At 50.5% G+C, this 25,704-nt stretch overlaps 1 protein-coding gene across 3 annotated transcripts in view; it reads left to right on the top strand.

The window, feature by feature from the left end:
- Window positions 1–25,704, top strand: part of LOC135910434 (carboxypeptidase M-like) — a 314,184-nt gene that overhangs the window by 185,061 nt on the left and 103,419 nt on the right. For all 3 annotated transcript variants that reach the window (XM_065442471.1, XM_065442470.1, XM_065442469.1), the window contains exon 6: window positions 19,901–20,053. In XM_065442471.1, coding sequence (XP_065298543.1) covers window positions 19,901–20,053 — 153 coding nt within the window. The remainder of the gene's footprint in view (window positions 1–19,900; window positions 20,054–25,704) is intronic.

Below are 25,704 nucleotides of genomic sequence, written 5' to 3'. Positions count from 1 at the left end.
TAACTGGCTCTTGTTACCACATAAAGAAGAAAATACCGCTATATATTTTTCTAGATTTATTGCCGATATACGTATGCAGTCCATGGAAACACGAGTTCCGACCTAGTGCCCGTGGTTGAAGCAGCCCCAAACCTTACGGGTACATTGGCAGACGAAATATTGGTTGATTAGGGTGAAAGTCTAAAGTTTCTCGTTGCAATGGCTCATACCCGAAAAAAGAACGACATAATCAGGAATGGCTGGTGTTACGACCGAAATGCGTCAGACGTAAGAAGAGCGAAGCGCGGGATTACGAGGCCATCGAGATCGTGACGAGGAACGGCCACGCGATCCCGGAGGTCGACAAAATCCGGGTGCTCGGCATAACTATAGACAAGCGACGGGGCAACGGCGAGACTATTTCCCGCCTTACAGCCAAGATTACCAACGCAATACGTCTCATCAGACGGGTCGCCAACCGCAAGGCCGGGATGAAGGAGGAAAGCTTGATTCGGCTTGTGCACTTTTTCGTAATCAGCCACGTCACCTACGTTGCAGCATTCCACAACTGGATGCAATGTGAAAGGAATAAAATCAATGCCCTGATACGCCGAGCTTACAAGGCGGCGCTCGGACTATTCGAGTGTACGAACGCCAACAAGCTCCTGAGCCTGGGGGTACACAATACCCTCGACGAAATTGCGGAAGCGCAACGGACCGCCCAGCTGGAGCGGCTCTCTATGACCGAAGCCGGCAGGCGCATACTTCAATATTTGGGCGTCACGCCCGGAGCGAAAGCGGCGAGTAGCGACGTTTCTGTCCCGGACGGAACCCGGCGCCGGATTCGGGTGGACCTCATCCCGAGAAACATGAACCCGGAGTATAACAAGGAGAGAAGAGCGGTGAAGGCCAAGGCCCTCATCGACTTTCACGCCAAGGACGAGCACGCAAGGTTCGTGGATGCGGCAGAATACCAGGGAGACTGGGCGGCGTTCGTAGCTACCATCATCGAGGCGTCGTCCGGCGCGACGAGGGCAGCGGCGAGCTTACGGGTCCGCGAGGCGTGTCAGGCGGAGCAGGTGGCCATTGCCCTGGCCATTGCCGACCCCGGGTGCCAGATGGTGTTGTGCGATTCCCGAAGTGCAGTGCGGAATTATGCAAAGGGCAAAGTGTGTGGTGAGGCTGTGCGCGTTCTGTGCTCGGCTGACCTACAACGACAGAATCGGTATGTTAGAATCAAGTGGTTCCCGGCGCACGCGGGCAACGATGCGTCCGAGAAGCACGATAACCACAACGAGACGGCACACGCAGTGGCGCGAGCGCTAAACAACTGCGCCGCTGCAACCGACCATCCAACGTGGTGTAGTGCCAAGGACCGCATGACGACGTTCAACGAACTTACACAGTTCCACCACCTGGCTCGAAGGACTTTCCCACCCCCGCACCCGCGGCTGAGCCGAGCGGAGGCGGTGCTGTTCAGACAATTGCAAACTGTTTCTTTACCCACCCCAGTGTTAATGACTCATCTATACCCTAAATTATATGTGAGTGATGTGTGCCGCGTGTGCCAGCGGGAGAGGGCCACCCTGACGCACATCCTATGGGATTGCACCAAGTTCCCCAATGAGGCTTCGACAAGTACAACGATTCCGCCGCGACTCGCGGCTGCGGCGGAATGCTACGACCGCGAAAGCCAAACCTGGGCCGTCCAGCAGGTCTCGGTGGCTCTTGAAAGACAAAGGCCGAGCGAAACTGACGGAACGTTGTCCCACAGGGCGACCGACCGCGGGAGTAACACGCGCTGGAGTTGAGTGGAGACCACCCGCTAAGAAGACGTCAGGGCCCGCGTCACGGCACCAATTAGTCATGGTGTCGTTCTGCAGGCGACTACATCAAGTTGTCTCTCTCTCTCTCATACCCTTGTAAGCAAGCAAATATGCAATGGCTGAATATGCATATACACCGTTTGACTACGCGTATGACTTGCTGTTGAATTGACACCGTGTAATTACCCGTCTTTTCATTAAACATCATAATTCCCGATTTCTCTGCTAAACCTAAGGCCTAGGTTTCTCGCTGCGTAGCCACAAACATTCGCTCATGTATAAATCACATTCATTCTCGCTAGTGGCAGAATGTCATCATCACACATCATTGCGGGAACCTTCTGTTGCGCGATTTGTCAATTACTCATGCAAGATAAATCAGACCCTAATTCAGTGTTCTGATTCCTGATGACGCCAGAAAACCAAGCCTGATGCCGCGAACGCTCAGAAATCTGTTAGGGAAAACAAATAATGCCACCACACACCTTTTGTCATGTAACGTGGCGCTGAGGCATTTCTTGAACAATGTAGGAGAATACATTGTAAAGACAGAGGTGCATGGTTGGATGCATGTCTTCTAAGTTTATCAACTTGAATTGCGCCAAGAAAACCTGTCTGAGCATTCGCACCTGCTTTATTAGATGCCTAATGCGCTATCAATATACAGGTGGTCTTTTTTAACGGCACCAAATTTTAAGAAATAGATCAATGTAAATCTTCCTGACATTATTATCATTCGAGTGTTCAGACGGTAACCTCCGAAAACGGAGCAAGTTGAGCAGTTGTGTGCGTAATTCACGAATGTATGTTGATTATCTTTTAAATAATCGATCTTGGGTGGCTAAAGCGAATGAGTAGTTCGGAGCCTGTCTTCGACATTGTGTAGGTGAGCGAATATATGCTTAATAAACATGATCCTGTAAGAGTGAGAACAAATATTTTGCGATTAAGCACTCTCTGAAAGCCTAACGGACGCGGAAAAAGTCGAGGGTAACATCGACCTGACTGCTTCCAGCCTTTTGAGATAATGTCATGAATGACACGGCTCCGTGAGTATGGTCCTTGCGGCGAGACGACTGTCGATTTTTATTCACATTGTTTTTTTCGAAAAAAAAATTGCGGGGTTTTACGTGCCAAAACCACTTTCTGATTATGAGGCACGCCGTAGTGGAGGACTCCGGAAATTTCGACCACCTGGGGTTCTTGAACGTGCACCTAAATCTAAGCACACGGGTGTTTTCGCATTTCGCCCCCATTGAAATGCGGCCGCCGTGGCCGGCATTCGATCCCGCGACCTCGTGCTCAGCAGCCCAACACCATAGCCACTGAGCAACCACGGCGTTTTTTTTTCCGTAGGCAAGCCGTTTAAAGTTGAAATGTCAATATAGCAACAAACGTGCGCTGCCGAAAGCTAGCTTGGTCACCGAAATGATACACGATTGAATGATAGTGCAGATTTTGCGCGTCATTGCATTCAAGACATTGCACTACCACCGACGGAAGCAAGATAAAGAAGTTGAACTGCTTGGTAGCCTCTTACGGGCCGCGCCAGCCAAGGGCTGCATTACTGACATCGCAGGCGATTTCTTTTTTTCGATTTCGCTTTCAGAAAGAGATAATGCTGCAAATGCGGTGTCATTCGTTCTTGTTTCGGGGATTTAAACACGGACTTTATTGGTCTCCACATAGCGTTTGTGTCCTAGAGTAGGTGTAAGCAGGAAAATGTTCGCTCACACTTGCAAACACGCAAATACCCTCGCACGCACATACACGCACTCTCTCTCCCTCGCAAGAGCACACAGTCTCTTCCTCACATGCATTCACACGCCCTCTTCATCGCGCACATCGTACGCACAGATATCCATGCGCACACAAACACGCACACTTATGTCCGCAGGCATACATGCTGAAACACGAACAAGCACGGTCGCACACGTGCACATTCACACGCCGCCATGCATGCGCCGCAAGCAAGCAAGCGCGCACACACATGCACTAACACGCAGATGCAGGCATGCTCACACGCCGCGAACGCTCACACACACATACGTGCACTCGCGTGCAAGCATATGCACATACGGATGCACTAGCACGCGCACACACTCTCCCCTGGCACGCACACACACGCACACTATCTCTCTCCCTCACGCATACACACGCTCTCTTTCCCTCGCACGCACACACACACTGTCTCCCTCGCACACAACTGCACTCTCCCTCACACGCACGTACTCTCTCTCCATCCGTCATATGCACACACACAATACGCACGCTCAGATATCCATGCACAAACAAACACGCACACATTTGTTCGCAATCCTCCATGCTGAAACTCAAAAAACACACGTTGGCACGCGTACACGTTCACACACACCCACACAGGCACCGCAAGGGCGCGCACAAGCACACACACACGCAGGCACGCACATCCGCCGCGAACGCTCACACGTCGCGAACGCTGACACACGCATACACGCACCCGCGCGCATGCAAACGCGAATACGGAGGCACACGCCCGCACACTCATACACAGAGCGAACATGCGCATAGAACCATACCCAGGCACGCTCAAGACATGCACACGCATAAACATTCTGTTCCATCTCGGCTGCTTCTCAAACGCCTGCACGTGCCAACAGGCTGCATAACACTCCCTCTACCAATACCTCCTCAATGCCAACTGTAATAAATCGCTTTATGGTTTAAATTTGGCACTTTTTCCAGCCAATTTGCCCTCTGGCGGGAGGGTGCAAAACGATTTTCTCCTGTCGTTGGACTTCACCCCCCCTGTCTGACTTTCTTTATCTGCTTTAACGTACCACCAATGTTCTGACTAAGTGCCAAAATGCATATTTTGCTAGAAGGGACTACCCTATTGTTGTAGTCAGTTGAAACGTTTTGACCCTTGCACTATATTCTGAAATATAATTTAGAAAAAAATTTTCCCATTGAGTTACACTTGTGTGTTGCCGTGAAGTTCCAAAGGAGAATGTCCAGAATTCCTGGACATGTGCATCTCAAAGAACACAGTCTGTCGTAGCTGTTTTGGTACGACAAGATCAGAGCCGTCAGGGAGGAAGTTCCTTCGATACAGAATACCGCCCTGGAGGACATATCGGCGAACGGATGCGTCGGTAGGTGCAGAGCGCAGACGCTCGATGAGTGCTCGCAGCGATAGGTCTCGGTGCTGCTCATCGGTGATGTTAGTGAAGGCAGACACAGAGAAAATGCCGTTGGCGCTACTACTGTCGGCGCTGTCAGGCTCGTCGACCGGGTAGCGAGACAGGCAGTCAGCGTCCTTGTGTAGTCGGCCAGATTTATAGGTGACAGTATACGAATATCCTCGGAGGCGTAAAGCCCAGCGACCAAGTCTTCCTGTAGGATCTTTCAGTGAGCATAACCAGCAAAGCGCGTGATGGTCTTTGACAACGGAAAAAGGTCGGCCATATAAGTACGGGCGGAATTTCGCCACCGCCCAAACTAGGGCCAGACACTCACGCTCAGTGATGGAATAGTTGCGCTCCGCGGGTGGTAGGAGCCTGCTGGCGTAAGCGATAACACGGTCGTGGCGACGCTGGCGTTGTGCCAGTACTGCGCCAATTCTGTGACCGCTTGCATCAGTACGGACTTCGGTAGGCGCAGAAGGATCGCAATGGGCCAGAACGGGCGGCGTTGTCAGAATGTCGATTAGATGTGAAAATGCAGAGGCCTGGTTATCGCCTCACTGGAAAGGGGCGTCTTTTTCAAAAGCTCGGTTAGTGGTCGTGCTATGGCGGCGAAATTTCTCACGAAACGGCGGAAGTACGAGCAAAGGCCGATGAATCTGCGCACATCCTTGACACACTTCGGAACAGGGAAGCGCGCAACAGCACGGATCTTGTCTGGGTCCGTTTGCACTCCGTTCGCGTCAACGCGATGTCAAAGGAAGGTAATCTGGCGACGGCCGAATTGACACTTCGATGCGTTGAGTTGCAGACCGGCTCGATGAAAAACGTCCAGGACTGCTGAGAGGCCCTCGAGGTGCGTAGCAAACGTTGGGGAGGATATGATAACGTCGTCCAAGTAGCACAGGCACGTGGACCATCTTGAAACCGTGAAGAAGGGAGTCCATCATGCGTTCAAATGTGGCAGGGGCGTTACATAGACCAAACGGAATCACTTTGAACTGATAAAGACCGTCGGGTGTTAAAAAAGCAGTCTTCTCGCGGTCGAGATCGTCCACGGCAATCTGCCAGTAGCCGGATCGAAGATCAATAAAGGAGAAATAACGAGCACCGTGCAGGCAGTCAAGGGCGTCATCAATCTGAGGTAGGGGATACACGTCCTTTTTGGTAACCCTGTTAAGGTGCCGATAGTCCATGCAAAAGCGCCATGAGCCATCCTTCTTTTTGACCAATACAACAGGTGACGCCCATGGACTATATGATGGTTCAATAATGTTCTTGGCAAGCATTTTGCGAACTTCTGCGTGAATAACTTGACGCTCAGCTGGTGACACTCGATACGGGCGACGATGAATAGGGGGGGCATCACCGGTATTAATGCGATGCTTGACAGCTGTAGTTTGGGCCAAAGGACGATCGTTAAAGTAAAAAAATATCGTGGTAGGAAAACAGAACGCGGTAGAGTTCACGAGCGTGCTCGGACGGCAAGTCGGGCGCAATCATTTTCTGTAAGTCAGCGATGGTACAATTTGCCGACTGCGATGGTAGAGGAGTATCGGGTGAAGTGTCGTCTACTGCAATGAATGCTACTGAGTGATCCTCGAATGAGCAAAGCTGGGCCAGAGACATCCCGCGTGGCAGCGCTTGTGTCGTCAAGCCAAAGTTGACCACTGGCAGGCAGACGCAATTCGCCGTAATAGATAAAACTGTATGTGGTACTGTGATCCCGCGTGTAAGGAGGACGTCTTGCATAGGAGCCGCGATGTAGTGACCGTCGGGGACTGGTGGGGACGACACTAGGTCAACGTAGGTCACTGCCGAAGGTGGAAAGCGAACGAAGTCAACGGAACTGAGGCGACTGGGGTGTGGTTCAGCAGGGTCCAGAACAAGCAGGTCAAGGCGGAGAGTACTGGCGGAACAATCGATGAGAGCAGAATGTGCGGAGAGGAAGTCTAAGCCGAGGATGATGTCGTGGGGACAGTGGGCGATGACTGTGAATAGCACGATTGTTGAGCGATCGGCGAAGGAGACGCGGGCGGTACACATACCAATTACGGGGCTGTTCCGCCATTGGCGACACGGACAACAGGCGTCGTGGCGGGCGTGATAATTTTCTCGAGCCGGTTACGAAAGTCAGCGCTCATCACGGACGAATGCGCCCCAGTGTCTATGAGTGCAGACACAGAAACACCGTCGACTTGCACGTCAACAAGGTTCAGATGAGCGGGCAATATCAGTAGAGGATTTGGCGGCGTAGGGAGCAATGCAGCGTCACCTCGAGGCGCTGCATCGTCTAGTTTTCCGGCTGGGAGCGGCGTCCGAAGGAGTCAGCGAATAGGAGCGACGGGGCTGGGGAGAGCGAGATTGTCGGCGTTGGGGCGAAGGCGAGCGAGAATAGGAGCGGTTTGGTGCAGGAGGATCAGCGGCGGCGTTATCGGAGCGTTATCGTTATCGGACCGTAGGGGTTGCCGAACAAGTCTCGAAGCTGTGTCCTAAGTGAAACCCAACTGGTGAGCTCAATTTACGTGCGTGCGATACAAAACTCTAGGTATGCCACCGAGGTAAAAGACTACGTTGGCGAGCATAATAGTAGGGTCCCGCCGGTTATTGCGGCTGACGTGTTCATACAGGCTGATCCAGTCATCGACGTCTTTCCCATCTTTGCCCGAGAATACGCCATGATCACGGGGAGTGGGGAGAGTGATGTACGTCGTCGAAGTGGCAGCAGGTGTCGGAGCCGGCGGAGTCGGGTTGTCGTCGCCGAGAGCCATGAAGGAAGGCTCGACGTACCGCCCACTGCGAAGCTCCGAGACGAGGTACAGGGAACGTCCACCTCCTCCAGATATGTTACGTAGGAGGACGGAGACGAAAAGCTATGTACAAGTATATTTACAAGAAAATACGCTGTGCCTGGCTAAGAGGCAACAGCCCGCGCTAGCTTCAAATCGTCGTCGTCGTGTTCACACTGCTTGCCTTTTCGTGATCGCACATATTGTTCCGTAGCAATATCTATGCATGGCCGCCGCAACATTCAAGGATTCTAGCACTATCGGAACTGGTGCGCCGTGCTTCACGGATTATTGCGTCACCGCAAAATACACCGGACGGAAAGCAAGACACGGTGACGCCCAGAGTTTCCACCTCTACGTATCGCGTTTTGTTGCGATATCAGTTATTAGACACTCCAGGTGCATTTTTGCGGTCGCCATGATGTTCTGTATAATGTCGAAGGGCCATAACAACGTCGGCACGCGTCCTGTGCTGTGTATACGAGTGAAAGGACGCGAGGAAACCGACCATCGCGGCTCAATCTGGCATGCGCCAAGGAGCAAACGTTGAGCGATCGCGCAGTCTTCCATAGCGTGAAAAGACGTGGGGGATGGGGGGCAAGGAGGGAGCAGTGTGGCCAGGTCGGACAACGCGGCGTATCCCAAAGCTAGAGAAACTGTAGCCCAAATGTAGCCAAACACAAAAAAGAGCAAAGCAAATTTGTAGCCAAATATAGCCATTGGTATGCTCAGTTTTATATATATATACATTTTCACGTTGAACTACTGTAATCCCCTTTTGTACAACCCGTCGTAAGAAAAAAAAAACGTCCGTGACGCCATTACGTCGACCCTTGACATCTACAACAGCTACATGATGCTTGCATACAGAACAATTTTGTTGGCCCCGGGAACTCAAGTTCCAACGAATCGCTGCTAAGGGAGTACCTATCGAAATGAATCTCGAATGCATGCACGAACAAAAAACTTGGAGGACGCTTGAGGGACAACTGGCCAGAATATGTTGTGAGACGTTAATGGAAACGAACTGATCATAATTTATGGGGATAGAAATAGGCACACTGTTCGGGATTGAAGTAGGGATTATAATTTTAATTGGGGTAGAAAATCTCAAAGGCCATGTGGCGAAGCCTGACAGTGAAATCTACGGCAACACGCTGAACTGCGTAACACTTGCAAAACCGTCGTTTCGTTTTCAATCCGATTGGTTTCGTTTCGACTGTTTAAATACCAAAGCTGTTGGACAGGAAACAATGAAAACACGCAGCAATTACGGCAAAAGTACTTAGCACTTCGGAGAACATGAATCGCAGGAACGTAGAATTGCTATACAAAATACTTTGTCACAATTACGGCCGCACTTGTCGTCTGCCTCCCACTAATTCCGTTGTATAATCACTATCGTGCTCACCTATCACTACTTTCAGCAAGCTGCCACGGAAAGACTACATCCTCACTGCAGATAAAATAATTTTGATAAAAATATTCCACGGCGTTTTCCGCGTTACCACTTCTTGCTTACGCACTCTGACCGGTAAACATTCCATTGCATTAAAAAATAGGTGCCTTGAAAATTGGTTTTCAGCTCTTTAGTATTCAGATTTAAGAGTGGAACTTGATAGCATTCAAAGATCCTTGACTGCTTGCTCACGCTTTCCGGAAACTGCTGTTAGATATGGGGCTGTTTCCTGCGTCTACTTCGAGTTCCCCGGACCACATCGAATCGCAGCACAACTAATTGAGAAGCGCAGAAACACGGAAAGCACATTCCAGAGGAGCCCTCGAGCAAACAAGTTGAAGGCCACAAGTTCACGTGCAAACAAGTTCGTACACCGCCGAGAGCTATTCAATGCTTCACCTTTCCATAAAGCGAAGGGATAGCCCGGCACTGTTGCAAGGAAAGTGGGTCTCGAAGCAAGACGGCTGTGATGTACCGGGAAGGCTCAAGCGTCCCACTTCTTCGCCTTTGAAGAAGGCATTTGCTACTACAGCGGGGCCGCACCACCGGGAGCAGGTGGGCCCTCGGACAATGGAGCCCAAGCGTCCCCCCTTCTCCTCCTTTGAAGAGCGCATTGCAAGTCTGCAAGGCAAGACCGCAGAGAGCCGCCGGGTTTGACACCGCGACACGGGCGCCAACCATTGGCCGAAAATGGCGTCATCTGAGCGGACTCTCCCATTGGCCGAACATGACGCGACTTCCACTCCTCGAAGGGTTTAAAAGAAGCATTCCAGAGAGACCAGAGCATTCCCTGATTCACCTCTCTCGAACTTCTTGCCGCGGGCCGCAGCGTCCGAGTTGCTGCCGGCCCGTAATGACTGTACGACTGTTACTTGATTCTCACCTCTCTGTATATAATGTAAAATAAACCCTCCCAAGTTTGTTTTCACCCCGAAGTCGGTCCTCAACTCCTACACTGCAGCGTATGCTGCCATAATGTTTACCTGCATGCACTGCAGGCGAACAATATGCACGGTACTACCGCATAGCTGATCTACTAAACACCCTAATTACAAGTGGGTTAAACCCGGATACTATGTCTCCTCGTTCTTTTTTCACTTATTTCCTCTCGCAACATCCCGCTGTGTGATTCCTGTACTTGTATTGGATTATTGTATACATATTAGTATGTACATTGGTATTGGTATACATTAGTATTAGTGTATGTATATGTGTATGTATGCACATATGCTTATGTCATCTATTTATTTCGAGTTCGATACATCTGATGTATTCAATTTTTGTTCATTTTTTAGCTGTATTCACAGCTTATTTTTCTGAAATTATTTCGTATGTAATTCTATTTTCCTCAATTTCTTTTGTTGTTGTTCTGCACAAAAAAAATTACTGCCTGTACGTCCATGTTACCTTTTTTTTTTTCACATTGCCTGTTAAGTGCCTTGACTTATGTTATGTACCTATACTACTGCTGCATACTATCGAATTGTACCACCGGGGGCTAGGCTTATTCAAGCTGCAGTAATGCAGCTTTTTCCCGCCACCCCCTTTCTCTCTTTGTTGAGAGATGAAATAAAACTGATTGATTGATTGATTGATTTGAAGGCGAGCTTTCTGGTTCTTTTTTTATTCCACTCGCATGGCAGGTGCCGCCGCTGCCACGGAGGCGAGTGCGATATGGATGGTGTTGCATTTGAACTGAGCGGGACACGCCGCTCCTACTTGGCAGTGACCGCTTGTCCTCGTTTTTTTCCATAGTCCCCTGTCCCGCTTCGCGTTGGAGCACACAATATCATGGAAAACCAACTAGCCAAACCATCGCCCCCCTACTAAGACGTCGAACGGCAGATGGAAACGAGGTTTGTGATCGAGGTTCCGCGTAACAAAGATGTGTTTTCTCGTATATTCAAAGTACAATTCGGGGCTACCATGTCTATAGGTTTAGTGTAAGTCGTACTTTACGAATTTTCTGACGCGTTTTACTTTGAGAAAATAAATTATTTCAGTAATGCATATGCGCCAGCCGAAGGGCCTACGTGGTTCGGGATCTTTTTTCTCACACGGACAACGGCGCCAACGCCGGATTTTCTGCGACACGGGGCCTTTAAGGCTATCGCTTTAAAGTTCATTTCGCACGCTAAGGAAAATGGCAGTAAGAAGCTTACCGTGAGAAACACGGATTAGGTCGAAAGCTGTGCCCAGCGCGATACTTCAACCAGACGCCTGCGCCATGGACACACTAGAGCGTGTCATCTACCCGTGCTTCCCTCCTATCATGCCGGCGCCACGATCGCCCAACCTTATTGCTCTTCGTTTCTGAGCATAACCAAGTTAGTACAGTGTACTGTGAAACACCCTCCACTCCCAGGATCATCCCGATACGCGGTGATTGGGTGTCGGGATAAGATGAAGATTAGACGACATTGCTGGCGTAAATGTTGGCATGGTGAAGCGCGGTGTAAATTTTGGTGCGTCAAGGATAAAATCATCGCCTCAGAGAACAATGCACTGAGGGGAGGGGGCATTTCGCGCGCACACGCACAGTCGCGCTGCCGGCTCAGCCAGCTAAAACATAGTCTTCAAGACTTGTTTCTACTCTATGAGAGTCAGCTCTGGAGCGTGGGTTAAGGCGCCACTCATTGCCCAAACAAAGCCAAGTCGCAGATTTTCAGTAGCCCAAATATAGCCACGTAGCCAACTCACCCAAGTTGACGCCAATTTTTTTTTCTGTAGCCCAATTGGGCTATATATAGCCAATCCTGGCAACACTAGGAGGGAGGTGGCATTGTGCTCCGGCAGCAACTGCGCATCTGGCGACTGGGCGCCAGAGGACGTCACGATTGCTGCTGAATCTGGCGCCCGCCAAGGAGAAAACAGAGAGCAAAGGCGCAGTGTACCGTAGCGGGAAAGGTCGTGGGGGATAGGCCGGAAGGAGAGGAGTGGCATTGTGATCGGAAGCGACTGCGCATTTAACGATTGGGCGCAAGCGAAAGTGAGGTTCGCGGCTCAATCTGGCGCGCGCTAAGGAGAGAACGGTGGGCAAACGCGCAGTCTTCTTTAGCGGGAGAGGCCGGAGGGAATTCGAGAGAATGAGAGGGGTGGCAGTGTGCTCCGGCAGCAACTGCGCATTTAACGACTGGGCGCAAGAAGTGACGGTCGCGGCTCAATCTGGCGCATGCCAAGGAAAAAACGGTGAGCAAACGCGCAGTCTACCGTGGCGGGTAGGGCCGCTGGGGGGAGGGGGGGTGGAGGTTTGAGAGAAGGAGGGGGCATCACTATGATCTGGCAGCAACTGCACATCTCGCGACTGGGCGCAAGAGCAAGTGACAATCGCGGCTCAATCTGGCGCGCGCCAAGGAGATACCGGTGAGCAAACGCGCAGTCTTCCGTAGCGCCCATGGCCGTGGGGGATGGCAGGCAAGGAGGGGGAGGCATTGTGCTCCGGCAGCAACTGCGCATTTAACGACTGGGCGCAAGAGGAAGTGAGTTTCGCGGCTCAATCTGGCACGCGCTAAGGAGAGAACGGTTGGCAAACGCGCAGTCTTCTGTAGCGTGAGAGGCCGGAGGGCATTCGAGGGAAGGAGAGGGGTGGCATTGTGCTCGGGCAGCAACTGCACATCTCGCGAGTAGGCGCAAGAGGACGTGACGATCGCGGCTCAATCTGGCGGACGGCAAGGAGAAAACGGTGAGCAAACGCGCAGTCTACCGTTGCGGGAAAGGCCGTCAGGGGATAGGCTGGAAGGAGAGGGGTGACATTGTGATCGGGCAGCAACTGCGCATTTAACGACTGGGCGCAAGAGGAAGTAACGATCGCGGCTCAATCTGGCGCCCGCCATGGAGAAAACGGTGAGCAAATGCACAATATTCCGTAGCGCAAGAGGACGTGGGGGGTGGGAGGGAAGGAGGGGGGCGGTATTGTGGTCAGGCTGCAACTGGGCATCTCGCGACTGTGCGCAAGAGGAAGTAACGATCGCGGCTCAATCTGGCGCCCGCCATGGAGAAAACGGTGAGCAAACGCACAGTATTCCGTAGCGCAAAAGGCCGTGGGGAGTGGGAGGGGAGGGCATTGTGGTCAGGCAGCAACTGCGCATTTCGCGACTGGGCGCAAGAAGTGACGACCACGGCTCAATCTGGGGACCGCCATGGACAAAACGGTGAGCAAACGCACAGTACTCCACAGGGAAGGAGGGGGGCGGCATTGTGGTCTGGCGGCAACTGCGCACTTCGCGACTGGGAGCAAGAAGTGACGCTTTGGGCTCAATCTGGCGCGCGCCAAGGAGAGAACGGTGGGCAAACGCGCAGTCTACTGTAGCGGGAAAGGCCGTGGGGGTATGGGCCCGAAGGAGAGGGGTGGCATTGTGCTCGGGCAGCAACTGCGCATTTGGGGTTTGGACACAAGAGGAAGTGATGATCGCGGCTCAATCTGGCGCGCGCCAAGGAGAGAACGGTGTGCAAACACGTAGTCTTCCGTAGTGCGAGATGCTGGAGGGGATGATAGGGAAGGAGGGGCGTAGCATTGTGCTCCGTGAACAACTGCGCGTTTCGCGACTAGGCGTGAGAGGGAGTGACGGTAGCGGCTCAATCTGGCGCGCGCCGAGGAGAGGATGGTGAGTAAACACGCAGTCTTCCGTTACTTTGTCTAGACTTCCGTAGCGCGAAAGGCCGTGGGAGGATGGGAAGGAAGGATGGGGGCGGCATTGTGCTCCGGTAATAATGACGCATTTCGCGACTGAGCGCAAGAGGAAGTGATGAGCGCGGCTCACTCTCGTGCGTTATATATTGTTACGTAGTAGTGACGGCAAAGGACACAGTAGAAATTCTGTGAATGAGGAATAAACAGGCTGCACTTAAAACGCAAGGATAGCGGCGAACACAGCCGGCGATTGTTGAAATCTGATCAGTGGATCAAGTGCGTCGGCTTTAATACATCAGTCGTCGAATGTTCCAGAGTAATCGCTGGGACCCGCGTGTCTTCCACAAAGTTTAAGACTATTCGCGTCGCTCATACATGCTATCAGATTACACAAGGTTCAATGACAGACGGTGGATGGAACTATCGATAACATTCCAGGAACTTCCGATACATGCAGGTGCGTCCTGCGCTGTGCGATAACATTTCTTATGTGGTGAAACCTGGTCGCCCGATAAAGATAAACAAGTACACGGGTCAATGTGGATGAATGCGGGGAGCCCGTGCTGAAGGGAGTGGGCTGGCTGCGACTCCACGAACAAGTGCGTACCTTGCACAGCCTGGCGCTGTCGCGCACCCCGTATGTTGAAAGGAATCTATGAACACATCATGCCTTTGTGCACGCTATGTCCTCGACGCTCTTGTGTTGAAGCAATAGACCACACGAACGTCACTTCGCTCGCTGCTGCTGGCGCGCTTGCACGCCGGAGCGTCGAGCGTTTAGCAGCGTGTGTCCGCGCTCATCGAGTGTGGTGTGTTTATGTTGGGTTGTGCGCGCTGACACCACGGTCAGCAATTCATTTAATAAGCGAATGTCTCCAAGTTGATACTGCTGATAAAGCTACTATCCTCACTTCGTATAGCTGTGCAATAACTTGCTATCGCAATCGATGCTTCGCGTTTCCAGTGAAGCTGCGACATTTCTATTTTTGTAGAGCCATCAAGCCAGAAATAAAGCCATGCCATTTAAATCAAACTCATGCATTTCTGAATGCCCCGCATAGTCTGTCCCACTGCTTTACCCGACTTTAGCCTATAGTGCAAGATGAAAAAGGGTACATGATATAATTCACCGGCCAGTGCTCTTTCAGAAAGCCAGTAGACTTCCAACAAATCAGTGGCTTCGAGACACGCAATATTAGCCCAAATCATTGAAGTTTTTGGTACTCAACTTCTCTACCACTGACACTGACAAAGAAGCACTTGGCGTCGTTACGGCAGTGCACAATTTCGATCGTACATCGACTGAATAAAATTTGAACTCTATACACGGGGCTACCAAGTAGAGTTGCAAATTTCACTCTGTTGGGCTACTACGCTTGGACTAATATTCCGAATATGTCGGCGCCCAAGGAGAAGCTCACACACTGGATAACCAAGCTGCAGCAGTTCGATATCAATGTTACCGCTGCAAATATAGCGCCTTCACTTCCACAAGAGCTGTTAAACCTCATGAAACTGGTATAAGTGCACGAAAACCTACGGTTTGACCATACAAGGCACGTTACCCCAGAGACTCTGGTTCTTCACAAGGGCGCCACGTGTACTATGACACATTGGACCCAGGTGGTCAGCACAATATTTCACGATCCTGCCAAGGTTCACGGGGAATAATTTGAAGGAAGATGTTCACAAGTATATCAATATATGCCGCTCGTGCAAGAATAAATAAGAATACCATCGCGCACTGATGGATCAATTAGTGCTACCGTTTCACTCGGAAATTCCTTTCAAAGTGTGGTGCATGTGGAATTTGTGGCATGCTAGTGTGTCCATGGCGCAGGCGTCTGGTTGAAGTATCGCGCTGGGCACAGCTTTCGACCTAGTCCGTGTTTCTCACGATGCAAAGATTGCCGTGTGGTTTCAAGAAGGTTGCCGACGCCGACAGCTTTTTTTCTTGGCGGCAACCCCACGATAGGGGAGCGTCTGCTTCCGAACGTGTATGGCGTTGAACAAATTGTGGACGGTGATGTGAGAGTGAAAGCCAAGTGCGTGTCACAGGTGTCCGACAAGATCGTAGACGACGTCGAGTTAGAGGTACGCACCATGTTCAGAAATTTAGCCACCTTTCTTTCAATTACAACATAAGTCACACTGGCAGCAGGAACTTCTGTTGTCATACTACTCGATGACTGCAGATCCATTGGGCTGCTTCTTGACGGTTCCGTCACTTCACAAAGGCATGTTCTGGAGTCTGTTTCACACGTGTCTTGCTGCTGCTCAAGAGCTGTGTCGCTGCAGTACGAAAACACATGTCCCGGTGGTGCTGACTGCTGAGAAGACTGTTGTGATTGCCATTGGTCTGTTTGGCGTCGCTTCCATCTGCATCGCATATAAATGAAACAGTATGTGTGCCTATTTGTTGTGGGGATTAAATTACTCCCAATAATATGTTTGCAAAGGTAACGTTCCTGTGATTGTGTGCATATATTCTACAAGAGTGGTACCACTACAAGTTATGATACTTGCACACTTAGATACTTAGAAAGCATGGGCAAACAACAAACATAACGCGCACGTCTCGAGCGGCTGCTTTCCGATCTGCCGCTTTCCGACGCACGCGACGACCGTGGCTTGCATTAAATACGGTCTGCTACCACACAAAAGTAGAGCGCGGCCCCTTTCATTACCTGCACAACTAGTAATTTAAGTTGCAGCATTTGGAAAAGGGAAATAATTCTCTTGAGCTCGTCCATGCCGATCGCGAGGGAAGCCACAGTGCAATCAAATAAATTCGGGGATTCTAAGTGCCAAAACCATGCCAAAACCACGAAATCGTTATGAGGCCCGCGATAATGGGGAGTCTCTAGAATAATTTTAACCTGTGGGGCTTCTTTAGCGTGCACAAAAATCAAAGCACACGGTAACAAGGGTGTTCTAGCATTTTGCCCCTTTCGAAATGCGGCCGCCGTGGCTGGGAATCGAGCACGCGTCGTAGAGCTTAGCGGCGCAACACGCATGCATTTACCGCTAACAAACAGCGGATGCCACCACAATTCAACAACGCGACGCGACTAAACAAACGGCCGGGCACTAACAACAGGCATATGCCTATACCGCTTTCAAGATATTACACGCGAATGAGAAAGTATGAGACTTACTTGGCTTGGCCGCGCACTGCAGTTATCCATGCTTGCAGTCTGTCCTCGTACCACTTCCCAGGAAATCTGTAGAACTTCAAGGGCGGCGTAGGACCTTTCGTGTTTTCGAGGCTGCTGTGGCAATCGACAACACATCAGTATTGCGTGCTACCTTTCCTGGCTGATGAGGTCACGCTCGGCATCGCAAAAACCAAGCGCACGTGCGCTCCCGCTGTACAGAACACGGGCGCGCGCCAGCGCAGCGACGACCTTGCTAAACTTCCATCGCTCCGCTAGGGAAGCATTCGGCGCTAGTGCCGCGCGGGCAAACTTTAGGTAGCCTCGTCTATTGGCCTCGAGCTCCACCACTGGAAAAGCTGGCGCCACCGTCGGCGTGACGTGCTAGGAGGGATCACGTGGACATAGCAGCCGCGTCGGCTGCTTCGGGCGCGCCGAAGCGAGCTGAAAACGAGTTTAAATTCCCTCGTACGCTGCGGTTTTCATTTAGTGGCGAAATTTACCCGCTTCGAGTGTCTCCTTTACAACGCTTGAAAGCACTACAATAGGTAGTGGCTGCCTTTGAAGGCGCGCGACATGGTAGGCTACTGCTCGGTGCCGCAGGACCGGACGCACGTAACGGAGGTCGGTGTCAGCCTTATTCACACGTAGCCGCAAGACAAGAAGCTACGTGAAGCTTGGCTCGCGAAACATATAACCGGCAAACAGTCATCGGCTACAACTCGGGTATGCAGCAAGCACAGACGCGAGGAAGATTTCTGCTACGGCGCCCGGTCTGCGATGTTCTGAAAACACGCACTGAGACGCACGCTCGAGTCCGCTGTCCGACTAATGTCGTGACGGTTTGGTCTATGAACTTGTCGATACTATAGATACTGCCAAGTTCATTGGAGTGGAAAGGCAGCGGTAAGAAGCACATTTAAAAAAAGCATGGCATATGGTCATGTTTATGTTATGAATTAATGCACTGGATTACAAAAAAGGAGAAGCGGGAAATTGCACGCTGAGAACGCCGATAAACATACAGTGCGATGCAACTCGAGAAATAGTATCGAAAGGTCGAAGAACTTGGAAGAAGAAAAAAGATTGAATCGTCGCGACAGCACATCACAATCCCCGTAGGCGTCGAAGTCTATAAAATGAAATTATTTTTGAACAGCTCTGATAGCGCCCACGCAACAATGGTTGCTTGTATACTGTGAAATGCTCATATTTTGCGGCGTAAAGCTCATGGCACGGTACGAAAACGCGCGCGCGGAGAAAGCGAAACAGTGGGCGGACAAGCATGCAGACGCGCAGTCGGTCGCTGCGAATCTGCGCGATCGCTGCATTGAGGCTTCGTTCTGTTACGCTCCATTTAGTTATACAAACACTATAAGAACATATTTCACATGGTTCGCTCTCAGCGTTTACCTACCTTTCACGCAAGAAGCCGGTTCGGGAGTCTCGATCGCGGCGACCGCGCGCAGTGGCGTTCACTGTACGTATTCGGTAAAGAGATAGCGGCTGTAAACGATTGTGTGCTTTCAGTTTGCCCAAGATTATTATTTAGACTGGAAGAAACTTCTCTTGTTTCGAAAGTACTTACAGAAATGTCCGGGAGAGCTCACGCGTGGTGTTTTCAGTGAGCGCTGACAACAAAACCTATGAGGAGCGCGCCACGTGATCCCTCATACTACGCCAGCGAGGCGCTTCCGATAGAGGGCGACTCCGTAACTCCTCGCCGCCAATAGGCAGAACGAATGTCACTTCGCTCGCTGCTGCTGCCTCGTTTCCTCGCGCCAGCGTTTCGACAGCGAGTTTCCGCGGTTACCGAGCCATTTGCTTCTGCGCGCATGGCACCGCGCTTGTTAATGTAGTCAGTGTGCATTTGTTTACATATACGACTGATAAAAATACCATCCTTACTTCGTATAGCTGTCCACTAATTTGCTATCGCAATCGATGCTCCTGCTTTTGTCCGGAAATGGCACTTCTTATTTTATGGCGTATAAATATTTACCACATAACAACTACGGAGTCACGAGCAGCAGAAATAAGTGTTACCTAGATATGTCTAGAATTATAATTCTTCTAATTTAGCTCTAAAGTTCGTACTTGCGAAGTCAGTTAAGTATTCTGCCTAATTAGGACAGCGACAGGAATACAAAAATATACAATGACATGCTCCATACAGTAGACATCCCCATACATTTAGCTGCGTCATCCTAGAGCATTTCGGCACATTTTTAAATCTTGCCTAAATTTCATGGGAGGCTTCATATATTGGAGGTCAGTGCTTTGAACACCGCACCTAAGTCAGAACATGAGGTGGGATAGTGTCATCGTATAACTTTCTGGTGATATTGAACTTTATTCTCTGCGTCAGATTTCTGTGTTTCAATTTAAACTAGACCGGTTGCTGAGAAAACTCCATAAGTTTCGCCAGCTCACTCTTCGCGTCTGAGAAAGATGGGAAAATAAAATATTTGTGCTTAGATTCAAACAGAATAGCAGCGATTGAGACCGGAAAAAAGCTTGCAAGTTTATTCTGCACACAACATTGCTAAAAGCTCGGCAACGGAAGGAAAGAATGTGAGGAGCATGAAATCAAGCTGCAGACAGCCAAGCAATAAACAAGTCAATAAAATAAAGAAAATAATCTAAAAATGGGTGCCATCATCAAAGCGAAAAGAACGCGATTTCCTTCACAAAAGTGCTCTTTTCTGTTCGCCTTGTCCAGTGCGCCGTTGCTGTATTTAACCGCAACCTGTGCGAAAGTGCCCAAGGTAGCATTATTTCACGGTCCTTTGTTTCGCTCGAAGTCCTGCGTTTACACCTAAAGGTATAGTCACAGTGTGTTTTGCTACCGAGGCACGCGAAATACTTGGAGCCTAAGCGGGACCAACGATTGCGCAGACTTGCCCTGGGTGCGCACTGGTAGCACGACGCCAGACGACGACGTGTTCCAGGAATTGTCGCGGAGCATGGTCTCTCTCATGGCACTCAACGGAACGGCGCCCTGCGCGGGAAAGCCACCCGTCGGCGCCAATAACGAAGGCTTCGCCAACGGTACGCGGAGAGTGAGGCTCGTAATTTTTTTTTTTTTTACGGAAGTGTCTCAATAGGAAACTGTAGCTCGGGCCCAACTCCGACGCGGCCTATTTAAATACATGTAAAACGCAAAAAAGGTTTTCTGAGATAACCCCTGGACCAATTTTAATGAAATTGGTTGCATTTGAGAGAGAAAGCTAAATTATAGTGGCTGGTGAAACCGGAATTTCGGTTTAGGGACTGAATTTTGTCAAAAATTTTCAAAAATTCCAAATCTTAAAAAAAAAATAGAAGCATGAAGTTAAAATATAATAGCTCTGCATCAAGAACATAATCACGGTTATGTGAACAGCATCTACTACATCATTCAAAGCGAAAAAAATTGATATGCCAGTCTATATCTTAGGTGAATTTGTTACGTTGTGTACAAAGGTTCGGCGAAAGTTATATTTCCATGTTACTAAATTTTTTGAGAATCATGTGTTTTACATCAATTTTGTCTGCTATAAATGTACTATTAGACGCAATTCACATGATTGCGATATAATTTCTCATTGCTGAGTTACAGAGTTGTAAACAAGATAGTATTATTTTAAAAAGGTTTACATTTTTGCCATGTTTTAACAAAAAATTTACAAAATAAGTCGAAAATACAAAACCAACAGTCACTAGATTCTAAGTTTTTCTATTAAATGCAGCAAATCTTGCCAAATTTGGTGCAGTGGTTGACGAGAAAAACAAATTCTTCTTTTACATGTTTTTATATAGGAGCATCCGAGCAAATGCTTCCTCTGAAGTCAATGGCCAAGTAATGTATCCGTACGTTGATGGAAGAATAAAGCAGAGAAAAAAATCACGATGAATTGCGCCATATTTGTGCCTGCGCAGAAAGATGACGAAATTCGCGTTTCCTCTCTTTGTGTTCCCCCTTTTCTAACGTTTAAATAAGAGCAGCCTTGTGCGAAATAGAATCTACATTTGGTTCTTCGTGCGTCCACGCTGCGTCCTTCTTTGTAGTCTCAATCTTAGTGCTATTTGCTCCACTGCATAGATGAAGTTATTGCTGACTTAAATGACAGGACCCATTACTTTTATGAAATGTATGTTTGAAATGGCGCATGCAAGTGGAGAGAAATTGCTATATATGGTGGTATTCGGATCCCCGTAGGAAAACGTTTCTCTCTTTTTTTTAATCTGAGGATGGTAAGCCAAGATTTCACCTCCTCAAGTGCCTGCATCTCCAGCCTTGGAGTGGCGCCTGCCACCGGCAAAAGTTGCCGAGAGCGTGTGGGGCTAAACTAATCCATTTACAACCAAATTAGGAAGGCGCTCCCCAGAACAGAAATTGGCCTCCCTGGTGCAGTAATCAGCCACTCCCTCCCAAATGACTAATTCGCTGAACCAATGACCCTCAGCCACCAGCAACTGCGGAGCAACTGACCAAGGTGGCGGTCAGAACTGTGAAGTAAGGACGGAACTTCGCAACCGCCCAGACAACAGCAAGGCGTTCTCGTTCCGTAATGGAGTAGTTGCGCACCGATGGCGCTAGGAGGTGGCTCGCATAAGCAATAACGCGATCCTGGTCCCGCTGACGCTGGGCTAAGACGGCACCTATGCCATGACCGCTGGCATCTGCATGCAATTCTGTAGGGGAATCAGGGTCGAAGTGGGCGAGAATGGGTGGCGAGGTTAGAAGAGTGACGAGAAGAGAAAAGGCAGCGGCTTCTCCAGTGCCCCACGAGAATTGTACGCCTTTCTTCAAAAAATTAGTTAGGGGTCTAGCGATTGTCGCAAAATCTGGAAGAAAACGACGAAAGTATGAGCATAGCTCTACAAGACTTTGAACTTCTGCGGCTGTGTTCGGAAGCGGAAACTCTCTGACAGCGCGAGTTTTGTCGGGATCACGCTGTATTCCGGAAGCGTCAACGAGATGGCCCAGAAGAGTAATTTCCCGGTGGCCAAAATGACATTTGGACGAGTTTAATTGCAGCTTCGCCTTTCGAAATACATCAAGTATAGCTGTTAGACGTTCAAGGTGTGTGTCGAACGTGGGCGAAAAGACGATGACGTCGTCGTGGTAGCAGAAACATGTGGACCATTTGAAACGACGAGGCAAGGAGTGCATCATACGCTCAAAGGTGGCAGGGGCGTTGCATAATCCAAACCGCATTAAGTTAAGTTGGTATAGGCCATCCGGTGTGATGAACGCGTTTTTTTCCCTGTCCATATCGTCAACAGCAATCTGCCAGTAACTCGAACGAAGATCAATAGACGAGAAATAGCTGGAACCGTGCAGGCAGTCAAGGGCATCGTCTATACGTGGTAGCTGGTAGACGTCTTTCTTAGTAATGCTGTTCAGATGAATGTAGTTTGCACAGAAGCGCCACGTTCAGTCCTTCTTAACCAATACCACAGGTGACGCCCACGGACTCGAAGAAGGCTCAATGATGTCTTTATCTAGCGTTTTGTTGACTTCGTTTTGTATTACTCGGCGTTCCGACGCAGAAACTCGATACGGTCGTCTGTGAATAGGCGTAGCATCGCCAGTTCGAATTCGATGCTTGACCGCGGGCGTCTGGCCTAAAGGGCGATCGTCGATGTCGAAAATATTTCGGGGAGTGAGTGAGTGAACTAACTTCATATCGCGCCACCCAGCTAGTCCCACGTAGGGACCGCCAAGCCGAGCTTGACGGCCCGATCGCGGGCACTCTGGACGGCCAGGGTTTGGTCGTTGAGTACGGGGCTGCCCAAGAGCGCAGCCCACCTATCCTCGCTGAAGGAGGAGCCGATGGCTTCGCACTCCCACAACACATGGTCCAATGTTGCCCTTAGTTCACAGGCAGGGCAGTCCGCACTGGGATATCTTTCAGGGTATATGACATAAAAAACCGCGAGGTTAGGGTACCCACGGGCTTGTAAATGTAGAAGGGTAACCGCCCGCGCCCTCCATAAGGCGGGGTGCGGGAGGGGAAATACCCGTCTTGCCAGATAGTAGTGCTTGGTGATTTCATTAAATGTATGCAAGGGTTCTCCGCGGGGCTGGGGGACTGCTGAGGCGGCGCGGTGAGTGAGTCCTCGCGCGTCCTCGTGTGCGCCCTCGTCAGGGTTAGAGGGAGAACCCTCAATCGACCCCAAGTGAGCGGGACGATAATACTTGGCAAAGCTCTTCAGCCTGCGCAGAGGACAGGTCCGTCGCAACCATTTTCTTTACCTTGGGATCAGCACCCGAGGCTGGCGCGAGGGGCATGCTAAGGTCGCGAGAACCATCGGTCGATAACGCTGCCACGTATTGGCCGCTGAGAAATCAACGGTGGCAAGGCAAATACCTTGCGGTAGAAGTTGCTTTGCCAATCCAAAGTTACCAAAGGCACTGTAACGTCCTACCTTATTGGAATGTCGGGAAGAGGAGTGACGAGGTATGCCCCATCAGGCTCTGGTGGGAGAGACAACAGTTAAATGTAGGCACTGAATTTGGCTGCAGGCGGAGAAAGCCGGTGCGACGTCTAAGCGGCAGTGGGGTGTATCAGAAGGATCTACGAGCATCGGCAACTCAAGGCGAAGGGTACTGGAAGAGCAGTCAATAAGAGCGGAATGTGCGGAGAGAACATCGAGGCCGAGAATGAGGTCGTGGGGGCAATGAGCAATTACGGCGAAGAGGACAGGAGCGTAGTGGCCGGCGATGCTGACGCGTGCCGTACACATGCCGATGATAGGCACAGTACCGCCATCCGCAACGCGGATGACGCGTGCCAACGCTGGGGTGAGGAGCTTGTTCAGTCGTCGTCGGAAGGCAGCACTCATAACAGAAAGATGTTTCAGTTCCAGTTTCAGTTCGTGGGTAACGGGAGCAGAGGATTTGAGGGCCGGGTCGACAACACAGCTTCACTTCCAGAAGCTGCAGTGCCTAGTTTTCCGGCTGGATCCTGGAGGCGATAGGCGGCGATGAGAAGCGACGGGGTTGGGGCGAATGAGACTGATGGCGTCGAGGTGAGGGCGAGTGGCTGTAGCGAAGGTTCGGAGCAGGAGCATCAGCTAAAAAAAATAGGAAAGGAAATAGGAAATAATAGGCTAATAGGAAAGGGAACGTCCAAAGGTGCGTGAATAAGCGGCGGCATATGTCCGAGGAGGTGGTGGCCATCGGTTGTGGCAGTGACGAGTGACGTGGCCGATGCGACAGCAGTGGAAGCCGATAGGCCGGTCATCAGGGGTACGGCAATCGGACGGGTTTTGGCGAGATGTGAGGGAAAAGGACTGCCAAGGTGGAGGAGGGCCGCTAGAGAACTGGAGAACGCTGGGTTGAGACGTGAAACACACGGAGTTCAGACCCATGTTCTCAAATTCCTATCGGATGACGGCCTGAATCATCGCAATGGTGGTTGCTGGCGGATCGGGGTGTGTCGTAGAGAAAGCTGGCGAACAGGCGGCCTTGAGTTAGCGGCGAACAATGCGGATGACGTCGTCACAGGTAGTGCTCGGACGTGGTCGACCCTCACATGTCGACGTAACAGTAGTGTTGGGTAGCCGTGTGATGTGGTGTGTGATACGGCGGCTCTTAGCTTGTTCAAAGCGACGGCATTCTTTGATGATGGCGTCGATAGCGGAGACGTTGCAAAACCAGCAAATTGAAAGCGTCGTCGGCGATGCCTTTTAGAACATGTGACACTTTATCTACTTCGGACATAGCATCGTCAGCTTTGCGCCATAGCGCCAAGACGTCGAGGATGTAGGAAACGTACGGCTCCGTAGATGACTGAACACGAGACGCAAGAGCCTTTCTCGCGGCAGCCTTGCGCCCAATGGGGTCGCCGAACAGTTCCCGTAGCTTCTCTTTGAAGCTGTCCTAACTGGTTATCTCATCGTCATGCGCTTGGTGCCAGATGCGTGGGGTGCCACCGAGATAAAAGATGACATTGGCGAGCATAATCGTTGGGTCTCACCTGTTATTAGCACTGGCGTGTTCATAGAGCTTGATCTAGTCGTCAACATCCTGTCCCTCCAGGCCAGAGAACACACCTGGGTCGTGATGTGGGGCGACCGTGACGATTGGAGCAGTGGCACAAGCCGAAGCCGTTGCAGAGGTGGGCGCGTCACCGGTAGGCATGGTGACAAGCTCGGTGTGCCGACCACTTCGAAATTCCGTAGTGAGGATGGGGATCGCTGAGCTCCACCAGAATGTTGCGTGTGGAAAGACGCAACATTCTGGTGGCGGTCAGAACAGCTGGACAGAAGGTGGACAGAGCAGGTAGACAGAAGAGGCTATTTACAGGCTATTAACACTGGAGCCAGGCAGCTAGGCCGACACTCGCTCGCGCCATGCGCACCGACCAACATCATCGTCGTTCTCGCGCTGGCTCGTCTCTTGAGCATCGCTCGATGATATAGTAATGATATCATCAGCAATTTCGAAGGTGCACTAAAGCAGCGGAATAATTTTATACTGACTTGTGCAGTACCCAGAGGAGCCCCGATACCTATATTCGAAGCAGCAATGAACAGGTGGCAGTGACTTCTATAACTAGCGATGAGGTTAGAAGCACCTAGCATGAAAAGAAGCGGGGAAAAGCGACAGAAGATAAAATAACAGTCGATTTAATCAACCACGGAAGAAACATAACGCTTCAAAAACTGGCTGATCTTTATACGAAGTGTCTATCAACTTCAAGAGTTTC

The sequence above is a fragment of the Dermacentor albipictus genome, chromosome 8 (genome assembly GCF_038994185.2).
Source record: "Dermacentor albipictus isolate Rhodes 1998 colony chromosome 8, USDA_Dalb.pri_finalv2, whole genome shotgun sequence".
NCBI classification, from domain to species: Eukaryota; Metazoa; Arthropoda; class Arachnida; order Ixodida; family Ixodidae; genus Dermacentor; species Dermacentor albipictus.
This window is presented reverse-complemented; position numbering and strand designations above follow the sequence as displayed.